The sequence below is a fragment of the Aethina tumida genome, chromosome 3, assembly GCF_024364675.1.
Source record: "Aethina tumida isolate Nest 87 chromosome 3, icAetTumi1.1, whole genome shotgun sequence".
Lineage (NCBI taxonomy): Eukaryota > Metazoa > Arthropoda > Insecta > Coleoptera > Nitidulidae > Aethina > Aethina tumida.
In genome coordinates, this window is record NC_065437.1 from 17,825,706 (window position 1) to 17,847,429 (window position 21,724).

Consider the following 21,724-nt stretch of genomic DNA (forward strand, 5'->3'; position numbering starts at 1 on the left):
TATTCTTACATATTAATTTACTAATAAAAATAATGAACAAATAAAATCATTTTATTTAGAATTTAGAATATCAAAAGATAAATGGAATGTCTTTTATCTATATCTACGCCACTGTGATTTATCAGTAAACAACAAATAATTACAACATACAGAGACGCAACTTATTTATGAGATTCAGTTTAAATCTTGACACGAATAAATATGGATCAATTCTTGAAATACACTAAGGTTTATAGCGAAAATACAGAAAAACTTATTGGAAGAGAATTTCATAGATTAAAAGGTAAATAATATTATCAGACATAATTTAGGTAACTGGTTTAACAACTTCATTAATTATATTTAATAGCAAGTATTTTGCAATAGTTACTATGGTTACTCAATTTAAATTTGTGAATATATATCTTTAATCACTCATTAAATTACTAACAAGTTTTGTAATATTCTTTAAAAGTAAAGAGATCGTTTTTTAGAAATAGACGTTCTATAATTATTCTTGTAATTTACTAATTATTTTGAAGAATAAAAAGTCATAACGTCGATGGTACACTTAAAAATTATTCTGGAAAAAGAATGGTAGGCCAGATCTATCGACAAGTGTCAAGTGTTAGCCTTCTAAACTCAACAAATATAAATAAAAATGTATAAAAACAGCATTTTTAGTCTTAATTCAATTCAAAATAATATATGAATATTAATCTAACAGAACATTATTATGAATTGCCATATATAAGTCTATGTCTATTCTAAACAAAAATCATCTTCTTTTAGATCAAATTTATTTGGACAATGCTGGCTCCGCACTTTATGCTGAGTCCCAGTTACGTGATGTATTTAACGAATTATCTCAAAATATTTTTACAAATCCACATGCCAGAAACACCTACAGTAAATTTACAGAGGATGCAATTGATATAACTAGAAACTTGTAAGTATTTAAACTAATTTGAATAACATATAATAAACTATTTTTGTAGAATTCTTCAACATTTCAACACAAATTCTGAAGAGTACTCGGTTATATTTACCTCGGGAGCAACGGAGTCTTTGAAACTCGTCGCAGAACATTTTAATTATGGGAAAGATGGAATGTTAGTCCATTTACAGAATAATCATACATCAGTTTTGGGTATGAGGTGTTACGCTCCTAGGTCTGTGGAATTAAAGGATGAAGTTGCATTCAAATTACTATCAGAAAATATATTTTCAACAAATTTAAATACAGATTGTGACAGTAACTCTCTTTTTGTATACCCAGCTCAGTCTAACTTTTGTGGAACTAAATATCCATTAGATTGGATAAAAACTGTTAAAAATAGAAAATTAAATAAACTGGTCCATACATCTTCAAGAAATTGGTATGTCATCCTCGACTGCGCTACGTATGTTTCAACTAATGACTTAGATCTGTCTCAGTTTAAACCTGATTTTGTGCCAATTTCGTTTTATAAAATATTTGGATATCCTACTGGTTTAGGCGCATTGTTGGTAAAAAATACAGCTGAACATGTTCTGGGGGTAAAATATTTAGGTGGAGGTACCGTCTTTATGGCACTCAGCTCTCAGAATGTTATGGTTCCTAGAAAATTGTTATATGAAAAGTAAAAAAATATAGTTTACAAGAACAAGAATCTTATAATATAATTGCATTTTTAGATTTGAATCTGGTACACTTCCATTTTTATCCATAATAGCGGTGAAATATGGTTTCGAGATATTAAAAAAGTTGAACTTAAATTTCGACTTGATTTCCAAACATACATTTGCTTTGGCTCAATACGCTTACAGAAATTTGCTTGTAATGCATCATCCGAATGAAAAACCTCTAGTTAAATTAAATCACGAAACTAATTTTGACAGTTATATTACTCAAGGGGGCATTGTTAATTTTAATTTGTTAAGAGACAATGGAGAATACATTGGTTATTCAGAGGTATTTAATTTTTTTCATAAATTAATGTGGGCGTACAAGTGTTACTTGATTTAGGTGTTACATTTCGCAAATTTGCACGGAATCATTTTAAGGACTGGATGTTTTTGTAACCCAGGAGCATGTCAAAAATATTTAAATTTATCCAACGACGATGTTAGAAAACAGTTTAACGTAAGTTATGATTAAAATATTAAATACACAAAGAATTAATTAAGTATATAATGAGTTTATTTTACACATTTTTTAGTCTGGTCATGTTTGTGGTGATCAACATGACTTGGTGGACGGATATCCAACGGGAGCAGTGAGAATATCTTTTGGTTATTCATCAACTAAAGAACACGTCGACAAATTTCTACAGATGATCAAAAATTGTTTTACAACCAAAGTTATCATGCAAGTACCTGTAAATTGGAATAACGTAAACAATAATTTTCAAACAAATTCTAACGTTTGGCTTAAAAATAACAGTGCTTCCGTGGTTGAAAGCAAGAAGAAAAATATTGAAATTAAGGGGAAATTAAAAAATGTATTTCTTTTTCCAATTAAATCTTGTGGTGCGTTCTCAGTAACTGACCAATGGGAGATAACTTCAACAGGATTAAAATATGATCGTCAATGGATGATAATTAATTCATCAGGAGTTAGTGTCACTCAAAAACAAAATAGAAACTTATGTCTAATTAAACCTACTATAGATTTAACCAAAGATCTTTTAATATTGAACTACAAAGGCACGTCTTTTAATTCTTAAGCAAAAATATTATTAATTTATTTGTATTAATTTTACAGGACATCCAAGTATTACTGTACCATTGGAAAATATTAACAAAAAGGAACAGGACGCATCACTTTGTCAAAGTAAAGTGTGTGGTGATAAAATTCAAGGTTGGGATTGCGGTGATGAAGTTGCTGAATGGCTTTGCAAAGTTCTAGATACTCCGGGTCTTAAACTGTTACAACAATGCTCAGATCTAGAAGAAATTAAAGGCAGAATATACAAAAAAGGTAAATCGAGTTAGCCAATTTTTAAAATATTTTTTAACAATTCTGCTAAATTATTTTTATAGGCGAAGGGCATCAGTTATCTTTAGCTAATAAAGCTCAATATTTATTAGTGAATTATGCTAGTATAGAATGGTTACGAACTAAAATAGCTGAGGAAGACTTTTTGGAACATATCAATAACACAATTCATCGATTTAGACCCAACTTCGTCATATCTTTTCCAGAGGCATTTCAGGAAACGGATATCAAAGAATATTTCTTTAACAATTTAAAATTTAAAGTACGTAAAGGTACTATTACATAATATCTTTAATTAGTTATATTTACTTTTAGTCAGGCGGAAAATGTACCAGATGTCAAATGATCTGCATTGATCAGTTTTCCGGACAAATTTCAAAAGAACCATTGGCTTCACTTTCCAGAGAGTTTCAAGGAAAAATTTCCTTTGGTGTTTACCTTAACCACGTGGGACATGAAAAGGAGTTTATTCACCTAGACAGTGAAGTAACAGGAATTTTTTAAAACAAATTTTTGGTTAAATGCTGATATAAATTGTGATATACAAAAAGACTCGTATATGTAAAAGTCATAATAATTAAATTTTAAAACAATAAATAAGAAATAAACGAAACTGTCTTGGGATTATATCTTTATTTGTATAATAAGTAATCAGGACAGTGGCATATATACACTCTCTAAAAACTATATTCTACAATATCACATACATTTATAAAATATACGGAAATATACTTTTTGGAATGCACCATAATGCACATGTATATATTGTCTACAGATGCTCGTGCACACCCATTGTTATCTACAGTTTGGTTTTTAATGATCTATTTCCATAGGACTTTTCCACTAATAAACCACCAAATTTCGACACATTTTCTAATTAATTGTGGAAAAGTTCAAAATGAAATAGCTCAGTAAATGGTCGATTAGTGGTTTATTACAAAAATAATATTAATAAATTATGGGGGGACTCTCCTCATTTGCACAAGCTTTCTATTTTGTACACAATATTAATAAAATAACATCTTCACAGGCAACAAATATTATTGTTCTATTTAAATATTATATTGCTCTGTTATATAATTTTACTCGCGAAGCAGTTTACAATTAAGATTCATATTTATTAAATGCCTAATTTTATATCACAAATAATATAATAAAATTCGATACAATATATATAAAACAAAAATAAATTAAATAAAATTATAAAAAATGTATAAAATAATTTAAACATAACAAATAATTTAAAACTTACATCAATACTGTATTAGTTTACAGTTGGATTATTTTTAAATATCAATATAATCTCTATAAACCACCAAAAATAACGCTCGTCCACAATTTTGGTAACGAATATGTATTAGTATAAGTTAACAGATCGGACATTCGGGAATTCATTTTTACGGACAAAACAGCCAGTCATAAGGATCAGACTCTTGGTAAACAACACTAAACTACTCCTCAAATCGATGTAATAGATGAGCCCACAACAGAAAGATAACAACAACTTATTTTGTTTTCAGTTTTACTTTAGAAATTTGTATGGGATATTCACGGTAACATAAAATTCATTATTAAGAATTATGAAATAATGTTTGATTAAACTATTATGTTTAATGTTGTAAAAAGTTTCATATCGTTTTAATAATCTACAATATTTTGATATGAATTGATATGAAAAAAGTAATATATTTTCTAAATGTACTAATGTTAATTAACCAAGAAATGTAACCATTCACAAAACCCAAATATAAAAGTACATTTAATATATTAATATTTGATTTAACAATGTTAACATATATTTAATGATTTTTTTATACAATACTCAGTTATATACAAAATTTTATAATTTCTACTATTTAATATTTTTTTATAAATATTTTTACGTTTATCAATACGACAAAGTAAATTATTAATTATCTTTCTACATTGCTTCTCATCGATTATCCATAAATTTGTTTAGGGCCACTACAAATCTTATAGAAAACGAAGTACATGCCCTAACACACAAAGTAATTCTAAGACTACAATTGACCAATAGTCCGTCTTCAGTAACTAACCACATCTGACCCTCGCTTGGCCCCCACATCCTCATATCAATTAAAATCAATTAGCTTCTTCATATTGTGTCAGCGCTCTGTGGCTTTCAGCGTTGCATAACACGTTTGGCAAACGCGAACCGGCTTCAGGATACGCAGACGAGATATTTCACTCTCGAACTTGCTGCATCGTGAACAAAACACTTGACCGCAGTTGCGACAGTGATGACGGCGTTCGTAGATGTTGAAACGGATCGAGCAGTTGAAGCAGACGTCGGCACCTTCGTCTTTCAGCCAGTGATCGGCTGCACGTCCTGGCACGTCACAAACGCTCCAAGAAAATACGCGGCCACGAGTGTCGCCAACGTACACGCTTCTGTGATCTCTGTAATTTGTAAATGAGTAAGAATTAATATAAATTATTTTATTAATTGTAGTTCTTCTTACTTTGATACGGCTAAAGCTGTAATTGACGCCGGTTCTGCATTGTCTTTTCTATCGAAAGCTGTGTGCATGGTCAGTTTACTTCTAAAAACTAACTGCCGTTGCCATTTGAACCCTAAAAAATTAAAGAAAGAGTTAATTATATTTAAATTGCAATTTATAAATATTTATACCAGGCCTAAGAGCATTTAACGGATTCATTTTCTTTCTACTGTCGGGGATCATTACAAAGGAATCGGTTAAACTCGTATCTGACTTGCTCGTTCTCATCGCAGCACCATCGTCTACTTCCAAACTTGCACTATCTGCACTATTACCACCTGAAAAATTTCCTACTAAAATGTAAGTATTTTTAGTATGATTGATGGTTGGCGTATTAATGTTCAATGTGGGATGGAACCAGATACAACATTTTAAAATACATCAGGAAAAGTAGTGACATCAGTACTTTAAAAATCATTACCTTCACTTTTCCTGAATCCGGCATGAACCCTAGATCGTCGTCTTCTCGCCGGTACAGGTGGTGTAGCCTCCTCTGTGTCACTGCATGTTTCTTTTTCATTTTGTTGTTCACTTCTCCATTCCTTTGAACTACTCTCGTCCGATCGCTGTTTGTCAACTGATGACCTCTGATTATTATCCTCTGACAAACTGCTTTCAGAGCCCGATTTCATAAGTCCTGTAGATCCATCACTGGACACATTGATCTGCTTGACCAACCGATGATGAATGGGTGCGTGGCGCACTGGTGTATCATTAGTTTTAGAATCTTTTACAGTTGGTGTATTGGTTGCAGGTTGATCATCGTCAGGAACTTGGACATAATCAATAGACCACATCTACGAATACAAGTTGAATGTAAAATTAATACTATATGTATACCAAGTACTACTCACCCTAGTGACACCATCAGTCGACCCGGTCATTATCACATTAGTCGCATCCCACTCATGGGTTTGTGAAAAAGCAACACACAAGATTTGTTGCATCCTATCTGCTCTACCGACACACGTATTCACCCCCGCCAACTCATCACCATTTATACTCCAAACATGGAGCCAAGTGGCCGCACAGGTGGCAACGTCACCGGTAAGATCATTAACGGCAACAGCAGCAACAGGTCCAGCGTGTCCACGGAGTTGGCGCACGAACACCCCTCGAGATAAGTCCCATATAATGGCAGTACAATCCCGAGATCCGGACACGATAACGTTGTAAGCAGGACTAGCAGCCAAGCAAGTGACGGCGTCTGTGTGGGCGTAAAGACTATGCTTTATTGACAGGGTTTTTTTGCGAGCTTCGTACTCCCACACTGTCACCACCTAAACATAATAGAAAATATTGATATAACTGCATAAAATATTAATGAATAACTTACTGAACTAGTTCCAGCTGTAACAATTAACTTTGCAGAAGGACACACGCAGGCCAAAATTTCCCCGTTATTCTGAACAACACTTTCTGACACAAATACTGCCTTATCGCTATCGTAATTTCCTATTCTCAAAGAATGATCGGCGAAGCCCCAGGCTACGTATTTATTGAAAGTAGGTGGCATCAAAACTTTGTTCTGTTCCACTGCCAAAATGGTCTTTTCTACATGAAGGATCTGTCCCACCGGACTTTTAACTTCTGAAAATGAAGTGAATATTTTAATATCAAGAAAGTAAAACCAGAAAATATGCAACTACCTTTTATTGGTTGTAGAGATGGTCGTAAATTGTCTAAATGATGGAAAAACAGTTTTTCAGGTTGTGGTAAAGTGAATGCCTGAACCAAAGCACCAGTGTCAATAACCGATGATCTATTATTACCTCCACCCATTTTTTTGCAGGGATGTGGTTTCTTAAAAAGTTGTTTTGGAATTTGGCCAAAATTATTGATAAAACCAATGGTAGCATTTTTCTTTAAAGGATCATCAATACTGAAAAAATATTTTAGCATATTTTGAATAGTCCCGATTAAGAAAAAAACATTTACTCACTTGTAAATATCAACATTTCCTTCATAAAACAAATGATGGAATACATTGACTGCATCTACAGCTGGCTGACCTTGTTGTTTATACCCGAAAATCAGATCGATCCAATGATGCAAATTCTGTGAGACATAGTCGCATTCTAACGCCATCCTATGTACTCGTATAAACTCCCTAGTATCTTGTTTAGCCCATGGAGGCAATACAACGTCTCCTAGTGCCACACCACTTTGTTTTATTCCAAGGTCAAATTTGTTGGAGTTCATTAAGAATTCGGGTAAGTAGAAGAATTCAGGTATGAGTTCTTTGACATCAGCCATGTTATGCTTTGATGCTGAACACCAGGCTTCTTTCACGGAATGGAACATTCGGTCAGCCAAGTCAAAATGGCCACCTTGTAAACGCAAAAAGTGTTGCGTAAAAGGTTCCATACGAACTAGATATGAACAAACAATCATGGCGCTGGAGTAATGGGTGCCGTAATGATATGGAGGAGTTTCTCCGTGAGGATCATCCCATTCCTTAAATATAAAACAAGTCACGTGTAATATTTTTCATTGAGTATATTAATAATTTTACCTTGAATCGTTTCCTAAATTGCTCCAATCTTTCGGGGCTCTGGGCACCCATCGGCTTTGTAAAATCTCTAAATGTGCTAGGGTCAGTTAAGTCCAACTCTTCTGAGTCATAATCGGCCAAAATCCACGGGAAAACTGGATATTGCATGAGATCATTGTACGATCGTCCCGCTAGAGTATTCAGATACATCAAATACTGGAAATTCGAGATTTCTCCTCTCTAAAAATTGCAAGATTTAACATTTAATAATTTTAATAGTTGAAGTATACTAACCACCCATCTTTGTGTAACGCTAGTTTCACCAATGAGATTACTGAGCAAACTTGTGGCTTGTTCTACATTTGCAGTCCTTTTCTGGCCCGCAACTGATTGTTGTGCACTGTCCGCAATGCCAGTGGCCGTCGCCATAAATCTTTGGTATACTTTATTGCGAACTTTTCTGGGAAAAGCCAGTAAATAGTTCCTACCGTCACCAGAAAACACTTCCAAAGCCATCGGCTGCAAGAGGTAACGTCTTTTATGCACCTCCCTAATATCATCATAAGAAAATCTGGAACATTGTCTCATTGCTCTGGATCGCCTGGGCGAACCGGGATTCGGTAATATCGGTTCATATTCGTTGGCATTGTGAGATGGCACGCTATCTATGTCGCGTATTTCTCGGTTCTTTAAGAAAGTGAAACCGTCAACAACGTAACAATGTTCTTGTCCGAACAACAGCAAGCCTTCAGTAGTATCTAAGCCTTGTATTCTGGCACATCTAAACATGTAAGTAATCTAAAACAAGATAAGTTGTGGTTGGAATAGAAAGATATTCAATTTATTTTTGACAATACCTTTTCGTTTTCTTCTAAGAGTCTTAAAAGTGTTTGATTGTCGGGCTGTGGGGAAGGCTGTTCCTCTTCAGTGTCATTGTCTTCCTGTTGGTCCTCTGGATCGGATTTAAGTCTTGCTAATGGAGGTAGAGGGGTGAGAGGTAATGGTGAAGGTTCATCTACTATACTGTCCGACCTTTCCGGTGGCTCAGTAGTAGTTAAATCACCAACACCGCTAAGCTGTCTCTTTTGAACAGCTTGATAGTAATCTTTACTATGATAACTTGTGGCGACCTGAAAGAGAACGTTAACATTTAATTAGCAAATACTATATTTTTGTTAATGCTTACTTTGTATTTCAATAAACCCTTTTCATGATCAGGTCGATAAGGATAATGTGAGTAAAACAAGTCGTTTTTCATTGTTTTCTTTCTCATTCTGTGTGGACCCTCAGTCATGTCCAACATCCATTTATCAAGATGACACGGTTCTGGTGGACCCCAAAGTCCTCTTTCTCGAGTTAATTCATTTTCAGTTTGGAGCCATTCTTGATGAACGTAGCGTTGAGTATGCTGAGTGGTGTTTTGATGTTGCTGTCGCCGCATTTCTACTAGATCCCTTTAAAAACATTAGTTAATTAGACATATTTCATATGAAATTTAAAATAACTTACTTTAAAATGTTGACGTGATTGATCATCCAACTTACTGCTTGTTTTTGGCCCATTCTAACTCTCACCCTCATGGTATCATCCTTTCGGACTTTTGTCCTGCTTGCTAATCTGGTTAATCCGCCAGTAACTTTGTGTATCTTGGATTGTATTTGATTGTGTAGTTCCCAGGGCACTCTGTATGTAGCCTTTCTTTCTGCGTCAACGTAATTTAGCCACAATTTTGTGGCTGCTTCAAAAACTTGATCTCTAACCGATGTAAGATCCGGAGCTTTAGCGTTTTGACCGGGAATCGCCAAAGTAACTTTAAAGACTTCTTCGATTGCAGGTTTTTTACACACATATAATTCTTCCCAAACCCTTAAAGCCGCCCCTGCCATAAGATTTTTGCCTTGATGAGAGTTAAGGTGTTCGTCTCTAGATTCAAGATCACTGCTCGGATTTATATGCCAAGTGGTGCGCATATTCGAATCTAACATGATTTTCATGTCGGCGGTGAGTTGCAAGAGACAATAAGTAAGACAACCAATAAAGTCTAGTTCATGATTTCCTGCTCCAAATACAGTTAACCTAAAAGACATAGAAGAATTTTATACAATTTGAAAAAAAAATACTTGAAAAAAAACTTACCTATTTGTGGTAAGTTTATGTAAAGCTTCTAATACAGACATCTGATCCGCAATCGAATCAGTAGGTCTGCTTAGAAGGAACAATATACTTCTATTCAAACAGTGATATAGACATTCCAATGACAAATTACCAGTTCTCCTCTTGGCCTGTCCAATTAACTTAACAATAAAATCAAATACATCATGTGGATCTTTTGTTAAAGCTCCTTGCCAAAGTTTATCGACTATTCTCGCAGTCAGATAAAAAACATTTGGCGCCACATGCTGAATGTGAGCATTGGCAAGGGGCACAATGGGTATCGCAGCTTGGTCACCCACTAACATATCAGCGGCTAATAAATGATCCATTAAAGTCACCAGTATTTCGGTTTGATAACAAATTTGCTGTGTGGACGTGGAATTTTCAGGAAAAGCATCTAAAGCCAAATCAATAACAGGCGATGTTTTCCCTGTATTGGACAAACTTAGGGAATCGACGACGATGACTCGTATAAAATCGATGATGAATTGACGTGCGGGATGTTGAGTGAGAGTTTCTTCCTCCAAGAGAGAGTTTTGAACGAGCATAATAGCTTCGGCATCATCGCCAGCAGGAGTAGAAGCTCCGCTACTGTCAGTGCTATCAATAGAAGATGTTTGGGGTGGAAACAGAACACTTGCCAAAGCAGTTAAAACCTCAGCAGACATAAATATTGGCATGAACTCTGGCATGTTGTGGTATAATTGGAATAATACCTATAAAAGAATTATATTTTACATAAGAATCATACATTAATAAAGTTGATTGTACCTGAACAATTGAAATCGTATGATTCTGCAACCATTCCGGTAAGGAACCTTGTTCGTTATGTAACATCGCCCTGACCATTCCTAACAACACAACTACAGCCTCAGAACAAAGATTAATTTTCGGGGCAACACTGTTTATAGGTTGATTATTCAGTGAACTACCCCACAAGAAAGCCCACACCGTGTCCAAGTCAAATTTAGTGTCAGCTGGTAAAAGTTTCGCCGGTTGACCCATCATTAAAGCAGTTAGTAGAAAATAAAGCTCTGAGATTTCCAAATGACTAGGTAGCAGCCATCCCAAATATTGAAAACCGGGAATATGAAGAGCTTCAGATTTACTGTCGTTGCCATGGGTACTATTCATAGGACAGCCCAGAACTACAGCCATTTTGTTGTGGGTCACTTGTTCTGTATATCGAAGCCAACCTCCATTGTTACTACCTTCGCGGAAACTGTAATAAATTTATTTGTTTGTTTATAAACATAATATTATAAAAAATTACTTACCGCATCATAAGAGTAGGACTAGAACAAATACCAACCAAGATTCTAACAGCCCATAATACAGTCGTAGAATGCACATTGCTCTGCATAAATAACAGCAACCAATCGAAACCCAGTGTTCTAGAAATTTCATCACCCACTATATTCCTATTGGAGAATACCATGGAATGCAATAACTGCAGACACCTATTCCTTAACAAGATATTTTCACCTTCACCCTCTTTTTCTGAATCTCCTTCGCGTAGATTCAGCGTTTTCTCATTGATGTTGGAAGCTATTGGTAAGGTAGATACCATAAATTGTCCGAATATTAGTAAATCGTTTTGTCGAGGTTGACCCCCAAGTAAAACCGAGAGTAAGGAGAATAAAACTTGTCGCGTTGCGGGGTGTCGCACCTCGGGAGTTACATGCAACAATCGTTCTACTAGTTGTAGGTCGCGCATTATCCAAACATTATTCTTCTTTTCGTTAGATTCTGCGGCTAATTCATAAAGATGTTCCAAGTGAGATCGCAGTAATTCACCAGGAGCTTCATGCCATACTTCCAGATCACACAACAAATCCTGAAAGACACATATACAAATTTTTAAAATGGATAAAAATTTTATTCCTTCTAGACTTTATTTTTAGAATGAACGTTAATTACCTGGAAAGCAGTTTTATTTGGTATTGCCGAAGATTCTCTGCCACTGTCAACAGTTCCAACCAAACTAAAAGCAAGATGAAGTATGTGGGAATTCAAAAGGGATCTTTTCCTTCGCAATAACATGGCTAAGGTTTGGTAGCCCCGTTTTCTATCCATTTCTGATTGGGCCACCTTATTGCTTCTCACTACACAAACTAGAGCTTTAACGCCCGCGTAGAGGCTCTCAACATCTTGTGCCATAGCAATAACGCCCAAAAGAACGGAGCAACCGCCCACCGTGTCTATCGTTGTAGCGACAGGCCTCGGACAAAATACACGTACACCTAATTGTGAGTAAATAATAATATAATGACTTTTTTAAACTTTCGATTAATATACTTACCTAAATATCCAATAACAACACCACCTAGGGTTCTAGCGGATCCTGCTAAATGTCCTGCCGAATTATGTAGAATTCTAATTGGGGTGGCGCTTTCGTGACTAGACATTCCTAATTGTTTCGCTATGGATTTATTGTCTGTTCTACTGTAGACTTTTCTAATTTTATTCAGGGTTAGTTGTGAAACTGCTTTCGAGTTAAGACCGAAAACGACCTTTTCCTCCGTAACCATTTGACTAACCTCTGGACTATTAAGATTTGGTGCTAAGAAAGATCCCATATAGTGTGGACCCAAGTGATACATTTGTGAAACCACCATAGGCGATAAAACCTAAAAGTATGTAACTTATTTATAATAAATTTGTATATGATGAGGCTTTTTATCTAAATTCATCAAACAGAAACAATTCCTACCTCTTCAAATAAGTGACATGGTCCCTGTTTCCAACACAGTCTTGAATATCTCCTCCAAGAAGGGGGAGTTCCAATATATCCATACACTGAAGAAGCCACATTGAGATTAGCCGCAGCTCCTCCTGGATTTTGAGAGATGTAGTGCATTTTTTGACCGTGAATCTGCTGGCCATCTAAGTAGAGTGAAAATGAAGAATTTTTTAAAACGGCGCGATTTAATACCACAACAACGTGGTGCCACTGCCCTTCTTGGAGTATATCAGGACACCAAACTCTTGCGCCATGTTCGCCAGATCCATCCGGCTCCCAGTCACCAACGTCTATGTTATAAAAAATCACAATTGAACATATAATATCCTGTTTGTATAAAATTACAAGAAACTTACGGTTGGGAATATGTGTTTCTTGTGTGGATACAATGATTGCCTTGTCCCTGGCTGACAGAACGATGGACAAACAGACTAAATGATCTTCTCGTTGTCCATTAAAATTCCTGACCAAAGTTAGAAGTCGAACACAGTGCGGATCTGAACGGGGATCCGAAAATTTGTCCACACAAACCCAGGTAGAGTAACTAAGTCCAGTTTGTGGAGGAAATATACGATCTCCAGCGCCAATTCCTCCTAGAACACTGCTGTCTACTGCTGAAACCACGCTTGGAGCTGAAGGAGACTGCGGAGCTATGCTAAAATTTTATACAAATCATTTAATACATTTACGTAAGTACGTTTCCAAAGTCAAAGAATATTTACCTAGGCAAGTAAAGACATCCAAAGCCCTCAGCTGACATGTCAAATTCAACAAAAGGAGGTAAAGTATACGAAGATTGAGCTCTAAAATCCTTTGGTGTTGTCATTGAAACCAAGGTTTTAATTCTTGTCAATGGCACTGGACCACCTCCTGGTTCCTCAGATTCCAAGGGTATACAACAGAGTGGATTTCCCATTCTTAGGAACTGTCGAAGGTCTGTTGGTTCTAATGCTTGGGCAGCTAGACGTTCTAACATATATTGCAGGGGGCCGTGTAAAGGATGATTTTCATTTTGCAAAGGAGCAGATCCCACAGATAATAGTTGTCCGACAAAACCTTTGTCACACATTACTTGTTGGTTACGTTCACTGCGGACTAAAGACTTTATTATTTCCCCTAAGAAGAGTTGAAGCCCCAAGAATGTGTCATAATCATCATCCTAAAAAAAATATATATGTGACTGAAAGTATACTAAAGGCATTGAAATTTTATAAAAGTAATCCATCTGTAATGACTAATTTATTAATAAAATATACCTTAATACAGGGTAGCAATTGCAGCATACAGACTACTACTCCAGGATGTACAATGATTGGATCCGGAGTAGGCGGACTGAGATTCAATGAGTTCACGTTTACCCGTTTCCCACATGAACTATTCGCCTGAAACATAATAAAAACAATTATTTACTCTAATATACCGAGATTCAATTGACAAATTACATACATTTTCACTATTTTCTCTAGATAGTGGTGGAGACTTGACCGGCAAAATTTGTGTATTGGCGTTGGGTTTATCAAATAAATCTAAAGCCAAATCATATAATAATCTATACACAATAGTCGCATAGACTAAAGATGGTGAAATGTCATCAGTGAATCTGTAAAGATGATTATTACAAAATTACATGCCTAATTTATTATGAAATTTAAAAATACTTACACTACATTGAAAGGAGAACTCAAAAATATTTTCTGGTATTGATCTTGTAACTTATTTGACGGCGTTTCAAAATCATTTTCACTTAATTTGGATATTTTTTCTGCAGTGAAACATCCTAATAATCTTAGTGTGTCGCAAAGACTAGTCTTGCATATTTCATGGTAGAAGAACTTTGCATTGGCAGGTTCAAATCTCATAGCAGTGCAAATTGTTTGGAAAACCAATACAAGTAACTGCATTACCAGAGGATCAGATTCTTTTTTACTCAGTTTTCCTTCCAAAGCAACTAGAACGCTGGTTACATATACGAAACCATTTACTTTCCGAAAAACGGTTCTGGTACGATGAGAATCTCTTAGACATTGTTTCAAGGCTTCCAATATATCAATCTTCATTTGAAGATCGGATGATGAAGCTTGATGAAGTGTGTTTAATAATTGTGCCATGTCATCATCGCCACCTTGTATCAAAGCTAATTCTCTAACAATACCCAAAGCAGCGTATCTACATTCAGGATATGAGACTAGCCCATGTACACATTTTGCACCACCACATTCTCGTAAAACGTTAGCATTGGAGTTGTTGCCTGGCAAAAGTAACGTAAGAGCTTCAACTATGAGATTCCCAAGAGTATCCTGACCAGAGGACATTACATATGGTTGACCCATACTTTGGGCAATTCGCTTTTCCTCCAAAAAATTTGAGTACCTGTTCCAAAAATAGAAGTTAGAATTATAGAATAACATTAACAAGTCACACAAACCTATATAAACAAGTAACAAACACCTCCAGCATCCCAACTTCTCTATACACATCCTTAAATAACACATTGTGTTTTAAAATGTTGAGCAATGTATTCATACACAATATACTACATTCCACGTGATTCAAACTGTGAACTTTCAGGAAAATTGACATGGAAATTAACTCCTTGCAAGGGACAAAATTTAATTGAAACACCAAAAATTCTACGAGTTCAAACAATTTTTGTTGGATCTCTGAAGATTTGTAATGGATTTTTTCAGTGAATTGACTAAGGGTGTTGTGTCCTTCTAAAATAAAATAATTTGCGTTGTCAGAATGGTAAATGCTAGAAATTGCGTCCAAAATTGTGCAGCACAGTAAGGAGGAATTCGATTTTAAGAACGTGCTTTGTAGAACCTGTAATCAATTTTGTTAATATTGTTGTTTAATATCTTATTTTATATATTTACATGAAAAGCTTGAATGTTCCTCACACTCGTTCCTCTTCCTGAGGGTTGAGGTAAAATGAATCCTTGCATTTGAAATAATGATCCGGTAGAAGCTTGAGACGGTTTTAACTCTAAATAACCACACATGCAAAGCGATGTTACCATCAAAACCAAATTCCTAATTGATTCTTGTGCTTCATTAGACTTTTCATTTTCTAATCTTGAAATAAAAATAAATTTGTAAGCGTAATTTTATAATTTTATAAATTACCTACTTTAATAGAAAATCTGATAGGAATGGATATCCTTGAGCTTGTCGAAAATCGTCCAAGAGGGTCGAAGACACCTCACTGGAGTCCTTAAGGAAACAAAATACTGTTACGAACATTTCCACTAATTCTAGGGGTGCTAATTCAGGTACTCTCTTCATATTATCTATACACAGACCTACACAACTTTTTGCTAAAATATATATGTACATTACCATTTTGATTATTTCGATAATAATTGATATTACAATGTATATATCCTACTACAGGTGGTGTTAATCCATGTCTGGAAAGCGTCATTAATACTTCAGCGGCACTTTTCCTCCACATAACATTGTGCTGGGGGCACCAAGAAGTAATAGCAGAAAATAACAATGTTAAATCGTCCTTTCTAGCTAATTCTTCTGCAGGAATTCTATGACTACATAAACGGACTAATAACTGTAATATTTATAATAAATTGTAATTAGTAGTTCATGTGTGCCCGTACTAAATTAAATTACCTGGACAAAAATTTTCTGTAAGAGAATCCTTCTCTCTCTTGGTGTGAAGTCGCTATTCGAATCTTTGCTGTTTGCCTCCTGTTCTGACATCTCTGGCAAATCAAAGAACAAATAGAGACACTTAACTAAAGTGGAGGGCACTGAAACCTCGGACATGACTTGTACCAAAGTAGCATCGCCTGCCGCCAGTAAATTTAATGTAGAGAGCAACATCCAACCATTACTAGATTCTTCGCAGTTCTCGATCTCCAAGAATTTGGCTATGGCACAACTTGCCGCCTCGGTACTTTGATTCGATGCCCGTTTTCTTATTTCCGAAACCATCAGCATCGAGACTTGATGACAAAATGCCAGGATATCCCAGAACTTTTCATTCATATCACATGTTGGACTAGAACCGAACACCTGGAAAGTTTTATAATTAGGGTAACGGAAAAGTAAACCGAGAGCAAAATATACTTTGCAGAAGAGCGGTAACATATTATAAAGTTTGTCGTCCCTCTCCTGATCAGTGAGCTGGTGTGTGGGATGAGTATATTCCGAGAAAAGCTTCTTCAGATGCATTAGACCCAGCTGAGTGTGAGGTGAGGAGGGTGCCGTATCCGATATGTCCGACGAAGAGGCGGACGACGCCGCAGCGCCTCCGCCCCTTAATTTCCTCATTATATTCATCTTTTTGTGCCTAAGAGCACCTGAAATAAAGTTAATAATTAGCTAATCTCCTCAATCCTCAAGCACAAGATGTTTCTACAAGCAAACAATGTTAGTGAAACTTTAATTATTAGATTTACCTATTGCTAAACAAAAAACCTCATGTCACGATCACTAAATCTGAACGATGAAATGAAAAAGGAAATAAACAGTTCTGTGTCTCTTAATATCAGTCTTTCGCCTCAAGCAACTGTCCATTCGTGTTATTTGCTCGGGTTCAGTTAACACATAGAATAGAAGCGAGAAAATGATTCGGGGATTCCAATTGTGCACATTGAAATTGTGACGTCAGTAAATGTTTCCTGTTTTAAAAATAATCGTCACAAAACCATCACGACGCACAAAACTGCATCACTGGTCGTACTCGCGTTCACTCAAATTAGATTTAATAAATAACGGGTGAAATATATTTTGTTTGTTGTATACACGTGCAACTAGAAGAATGGCAAATATGTTGTTAAAATGCAATTTACATTTTAGTTGTTTCAAAGGGTTTAAGCAATGCTGTGATTAAAAAACTATTTATGAAACGTTTCAGTGATTAACTTGCCTAATCTTTTGTCATAGACAAATTAGAAACGGTTTGTATCGCCGACTTATTACTTTCTTTTTACAGATAAGGAATAACAAATACAATTTCACTTAGGAAAATATGAATCTTTTCGCATTAATAACTGTATAATTAGAATATCCAGAAACAAACATTTATCTGGACGTAGCTGTACCAAGGACTTCGGAACTTAAATCTCCGCTACTGACTTCAAGGATAACAGGTGCATTTAGTATTCGGTTCCCGTTTAAATTCACTATTTTATCAGCAAAGCAACCTGACACCGCCTCTGTCAACATTGTGCCTTATATGTATGTACTGTACAAATTTGTTGTTGACTATCACACAGTGCATTCGCAGAATCTCCATTTATCACGTTTTCTGCAGGCCAAACAAGTGTACATAATTCCATACATTGCTCTTATTTATAATGTCCCAGTACTACACATCACTGCTGACAACAGTGTGAAAATTTTGCACATCAGTAATGTGTAAAAAAATATTTGCACTGCATATCTGACTATGTTGATTTTACAATTTTGATGAAGTTGAATAAATTAATATTATTCTATAATATTCTATTTTATATTCATTGGTCATTTTATCATATCATTTTGATTACTTAATTGTTTGATATTCCCAATGGCAAATAAAATGTGCCAAGGATACCTACCTACCTTTCTTGATATGTAATTGCTGGTGATATTATAATGTTCTGATAAATTGAGCATTATTTAAATTGATCAAAAATTTTTAAAAAACACCACCACAACAATTATTTCCTTTATTAAATTAAAAGGACCAAATATTAAATCTAATCAATACATCACATTATTGTCCGCACTCTATGAGATTGGTAAATAACAAAATTTATTACTAAACTTAAAGCGTAATAATTATTATCAGCGGTCAGCTTAATGTTGTAACAGAAACGTAAATTACAATGAATCATAAACACGTTGTGTGGGTATTATCAATAAAACAAACACATTATTTATTTAAATATGGAAATTCGTACGACGATGGCGATTTTAATACTTACTAATTGTGTGTTATTAACCTATGTCAATGTTAAATTAATGGTCGCTTGCTAATATCACAGGCGTCTTCTTTAAAAAATCAAACAATTTTGTAAATTTTATGTACAAATTATTTTATCGGGAATGGTGTAATCGACATCGACACTATTTTAAAAGCTATAGTTCCTGTGATGTCAAATCATTTTCGCTCAAAATATAAGTATTAAAGAAATAGGTTAATAACTACGATTATCCTTTAAAATGTGAACGTCAATTTGCGACGTATTTTAGGATCGCCATTTTAAAATAGGTCATGTTTCATATTAAAAATTACTGCAATAGAAATATGAAAGTTGAAATGAGATATGCTACTAAAATTCAGTATCTTCCTCGAAAAGGATAAATTTACGCTTCATCATCTAAATCTAGTTGTTTAGATTTCAGTTTGAATAAGAAAAAGAACAATTACCGAAATGGGAAACATATAAAAAAATCGTATATTTGTGGTAATTTTAATAATCTATTTTATAGTTAATTAATTCACATTACTCACACATCACTGATTCATAACTTAATTTTATAATGTTTATGTTGAAATTTATACCGTAAGACCTGTTAAAAAATAAACAATTTGTAAACATGTAAAAAGTTATACGTTTAACTTACTGATAAAACTGAATTTAATTTGATATGTAGATTACTAACTTTCCATATCGACGACTGAGTTTAATGAATTTTCGTATCATATTTGATAATTTATTGCACTGTACTATATTGAGTTTCAGGATTTTTTTTCCTTGCAAGTTGTTCATGAGAAAAAAAAACTTTAATTAAAGGTTTAACTGCGTAATGTGTACCCGATTGATTAAATTTCCGTGAATATGTACATACATTCTGTTGAATGTTGCCATGTTGAAAGAGGATTTAATTAATCTGTTACTTCAAGTGAAATTTAGAATGACGAATAACATATAAATGGTACGCTTTAGTAATTTGTATATAAATAATTATCACAACTGACAATATTGCTATTGAAATATGAATATTTAAACACATTAAAATGCATTATTATTATAAATAATAATATATATTTTTTAGTTTGTACTATTTGATAAATTTGGTACCTAAAAATGTATATAATCTATATAATAAACTAATGTTATATTTATTTATTTAGAAAGATTTATTTTGTTACTTTATTTTATTAGTAACTTTTGATAACTAATAATTTAATGATCATATTTCAAATTTAATAAACAGGAATCTATTAACAACACTTATTGAAATTTCATAATAGGTAAATGTATGAAATTTTATTGTCCTTTCATTATTAAACATAGTAGGAATAGAATATTCCAGTAACTGTGTCAAAATATTAAAGTTTAGATTATCAGATCCGGTAATTTGAATTATCTTTTGCATGTATTATTTGCGCAAAATTATGATAACATGGCAAATACTATTTGTAGTTACAAAATCACTATTGATATAATAATTTTCGGTTCCAATCTTTATATAGGAAGAATCCCCAAAGTTAATAAATATTATGTATTTTACAAACATGTTTGATTTATATAAGATATCTCTTTCCATTTGACAGTATGTTTCACCTATTGAATTATGAATTACTATTTGTATCTCGATATAGTAAACAAACATTCAAGCTCAATATTATACTGATTATTGTATATTTAATTTGTGACGATTTGAAATCACACTATACCATATATGGACCACGATTCGAATTGGGCTACCCAAAAATTAAATGTGGATCTAAACAATTTTATACATTAATTGAGTTTGCCAAATAAATTTTCAAGAAAAATCATGAAAGACCAAGTGACATACATGTCAAAACATTATTGACATTTTGATTCGAACAGTTTCCACTTATTAGACTTGATTATGTTCATGCACTTTTCTAGTTAGCACAAACGAACGAAGAAACAAAAGTTCCGCATCGTTCTGCAAGCGGTCCAACAGATGAAAACAAACGAAACGCGATCCGTCGAAAATGGACGGTCGAGATCGATTCTAGGCAGGCCGTGGATAAACGGTGTTTTCACCATCCGGCTTGACGGACCAAAAATCTGGTTTATGCAGAACTCACCCAATCAGTTCCCAATTGCAGCTTGTGTTCATTTTGCACAAAATACGCCCATTTGGTATGGCAACATTATATTGACATCCCGACACTGCTTATACACACTTATACAAACACTGTAGACTACGGTCGACGACGATTTGACAACGCAGCGCGCACACACCGTTTCCCACTTGGTAGTCTCTACGATGGCACCCGAGGAAATCCATAAACGCGTGGTGCGCTGGCCGTTGCTTTTCGTAAACTGCATAGGACAGACAACGTTTACATTTTTGAAAAGGCAGGAACGGTCAGTGTATATAGTCTTTGGGAACGGTGCCGTTGGATTTTTGAGGATGCAGCGTGTTGCTCGGAAAACCACCCGATGTAACTTCTTTTTTAGCAAACAATTTTATTTTAATTTATCTTATTTCAGACACACTCTACTAAGGAATATATTTGTTCTCATTTCTTTGGGTCATTGTCAATTTCCTTAATATCACAGGTCCAGACACACTTTTGGTCAGTATACGTATATTAATGGTAATAATTATTAAACGTTTACACAACTGTCATGAAATGTTTTTACTGATTAATATAGAATTACACTACATCGATATGTATATGTATACAATTTTTTTAAAATACTCATAGGACGACTTGCTAGTTCCATAAGGGAACACGAGCTGGTCTATATCATATATCTTTTTTATACCAAAAACCATTAATTAGCATGTATTTAATATAAAAATTAGTTTAATTTTTAGTTGCTAAAAAGGTGAATAAGAGAAAACGTCAGTAGCTCTTGCATCGGTAAATGGAATGACCCACAATTCTTTGGAATAAGCAACAATTCTTTGGA

General features: G+C 34.4%; 2 protein-coding genes and 1 long non-coding RNA gene across 5 annotated transcripts; 2 read left to right on the forward strand and 1 right to left on the reverse strand.

Annotated features, from left to right (window-relative positions):
* Positions 1-201: 201 nt before the first annotated feature.
* LOC109598745 (molybdenum cofactor sulfurase 3) lies at positions 202-3,583 on the forward strand. Its single transcript, XM_020014666.2, has 9 exons — positions 202-283; positions 772-928; positions 978-1,601; positions 1,657-1,933; positions 1,988-2,104; positions 2,181-2,667; positions 2,726-2,941; positions 3,004-3,221; positions 3,275-3,583. The coding sequence occupies exons 1-9, from the start codon at positions 202-204 to the stop codon at positions 3,461-3,463; spliced, it is 2,367 nt and encodes a 788-aa protein (XP_019870225.2). The 3' UTR covers positions 3,464-3,583.
* LOC109598755 (WD repeat and FYVE domain-containing protein 3) lies at positions 3,574-21,011 on the reverse strand. Of its 3 annotated transcripts, XM_020014679.2 has the most exons (31): positions 20,890-21,011; positions 16,959-17,191; positions 16,500-16,904; positions 16,245-16,437; positions 16,003-16,189; positions 15,749-15,947; positions 15,298-15,695; positions 14,535-15,242; positions 14,319-14,472; positions 14,129-14,254; positions 13,595-14,031; positions 13,229-13,527; positions 12,843-13,162; positions 12,432-12,759; positions 12,050-12,372; positions 11,407-11,966; positions 10,901-11,351; positions 10,112-10,845; positions 9,485-10,051; positions 9,162-9,429; positions 8,833-9,105; positions 8,270-8,773; positions 7,997-8,215; positions 7,424-7,938; positions 7,131-7,363; positions 6,818-7,071; positions 6,336-6,761; positions 5,903-6,278; positions 5,613-5,759; positions 5,443-5,554; positions 3,574-5,380 (listed from the first exon to the last, which is right to left on the reverse strand). In XM_020014679.2, the coding sequence occupies exons 2-31, from the start codon at positions 17,169-17,171 to the stop codon at positions 5,086-5,088; spliced, it is 10,224 nt and encodes a 3,407-aa protein (XP_019870238.2). In that variant the 5' UTR covers positions 17,172-17,191; positions 20,890-21,011; the 3' UTR covers positions 3,574-5,085. The 3 variants fall into 3 exon arrangements, with proteins under 3 accessions (XP_019870238.2, XP_049821302.1, XP_049821301.1); XM_049965345.1 differs by having other exon boundaries at positions 12,843-13,527; XM_049965344.1 differs by having other exon boundaries at positions 5,613-5,771; positions 12,843-13,527.
* Positions 20,699-21,442, forward strand: LOC126265042 (uncharacterized). Its single transcript, XR_007547596.1, has 3 exons — positions 20,699-20,944; positions 21,006-21,249; positions 21,299-21,442. It is a non-coding gene; the product is annotated as an uncharacterized LOC126265042 (long non-coding RNA).
* The last annotated feature ends 282 nt before the right edge of the window (positions 21,443-21,724 follow it).

Coding starts and splice junctions, on each gene's coding strand:
- LOC109598755 (XM_049965344.1), bottom strand. CDS start 17,171: ATGAATATAATGAGGAAATTAAGGGGCGGAGGCGCTGCGGCGTCGTCC. Junction 15,243..15,297: donor TTTGTTACTTGTTTATATAG/GTTTGTGTGACT, acceptor TTTTTGGAACAG/GTACTCAAATTTTTTGGAGG. Junction 12,373..12,431: donor TGTTGTTATTGGATATTTAG/GTAAGTATATTA, acceptor ACTCACAATTAG/GTGTACGTGTATTTTGTCCG.
- LOC109598745 (XM_020014666.2), top strand. CDS start 202: ATGGATCAATTCTTGAAATACACTAAGGTTTATAGCGAAAATACAGAA. Junction 929..977: donor ATTGATATAACTAGAAACTT/GTAAGTATTTAA, acceptor CTATTTTTGTAG/AATTCTTCAACATTTCAACA. Junction 2,942..3,003: donor AGGCAGAATATACAAAAAAG/GTAAATCGAGTT, acceptor TTATTTTTATAG/GCGAAGGGCATCAGTTATCT.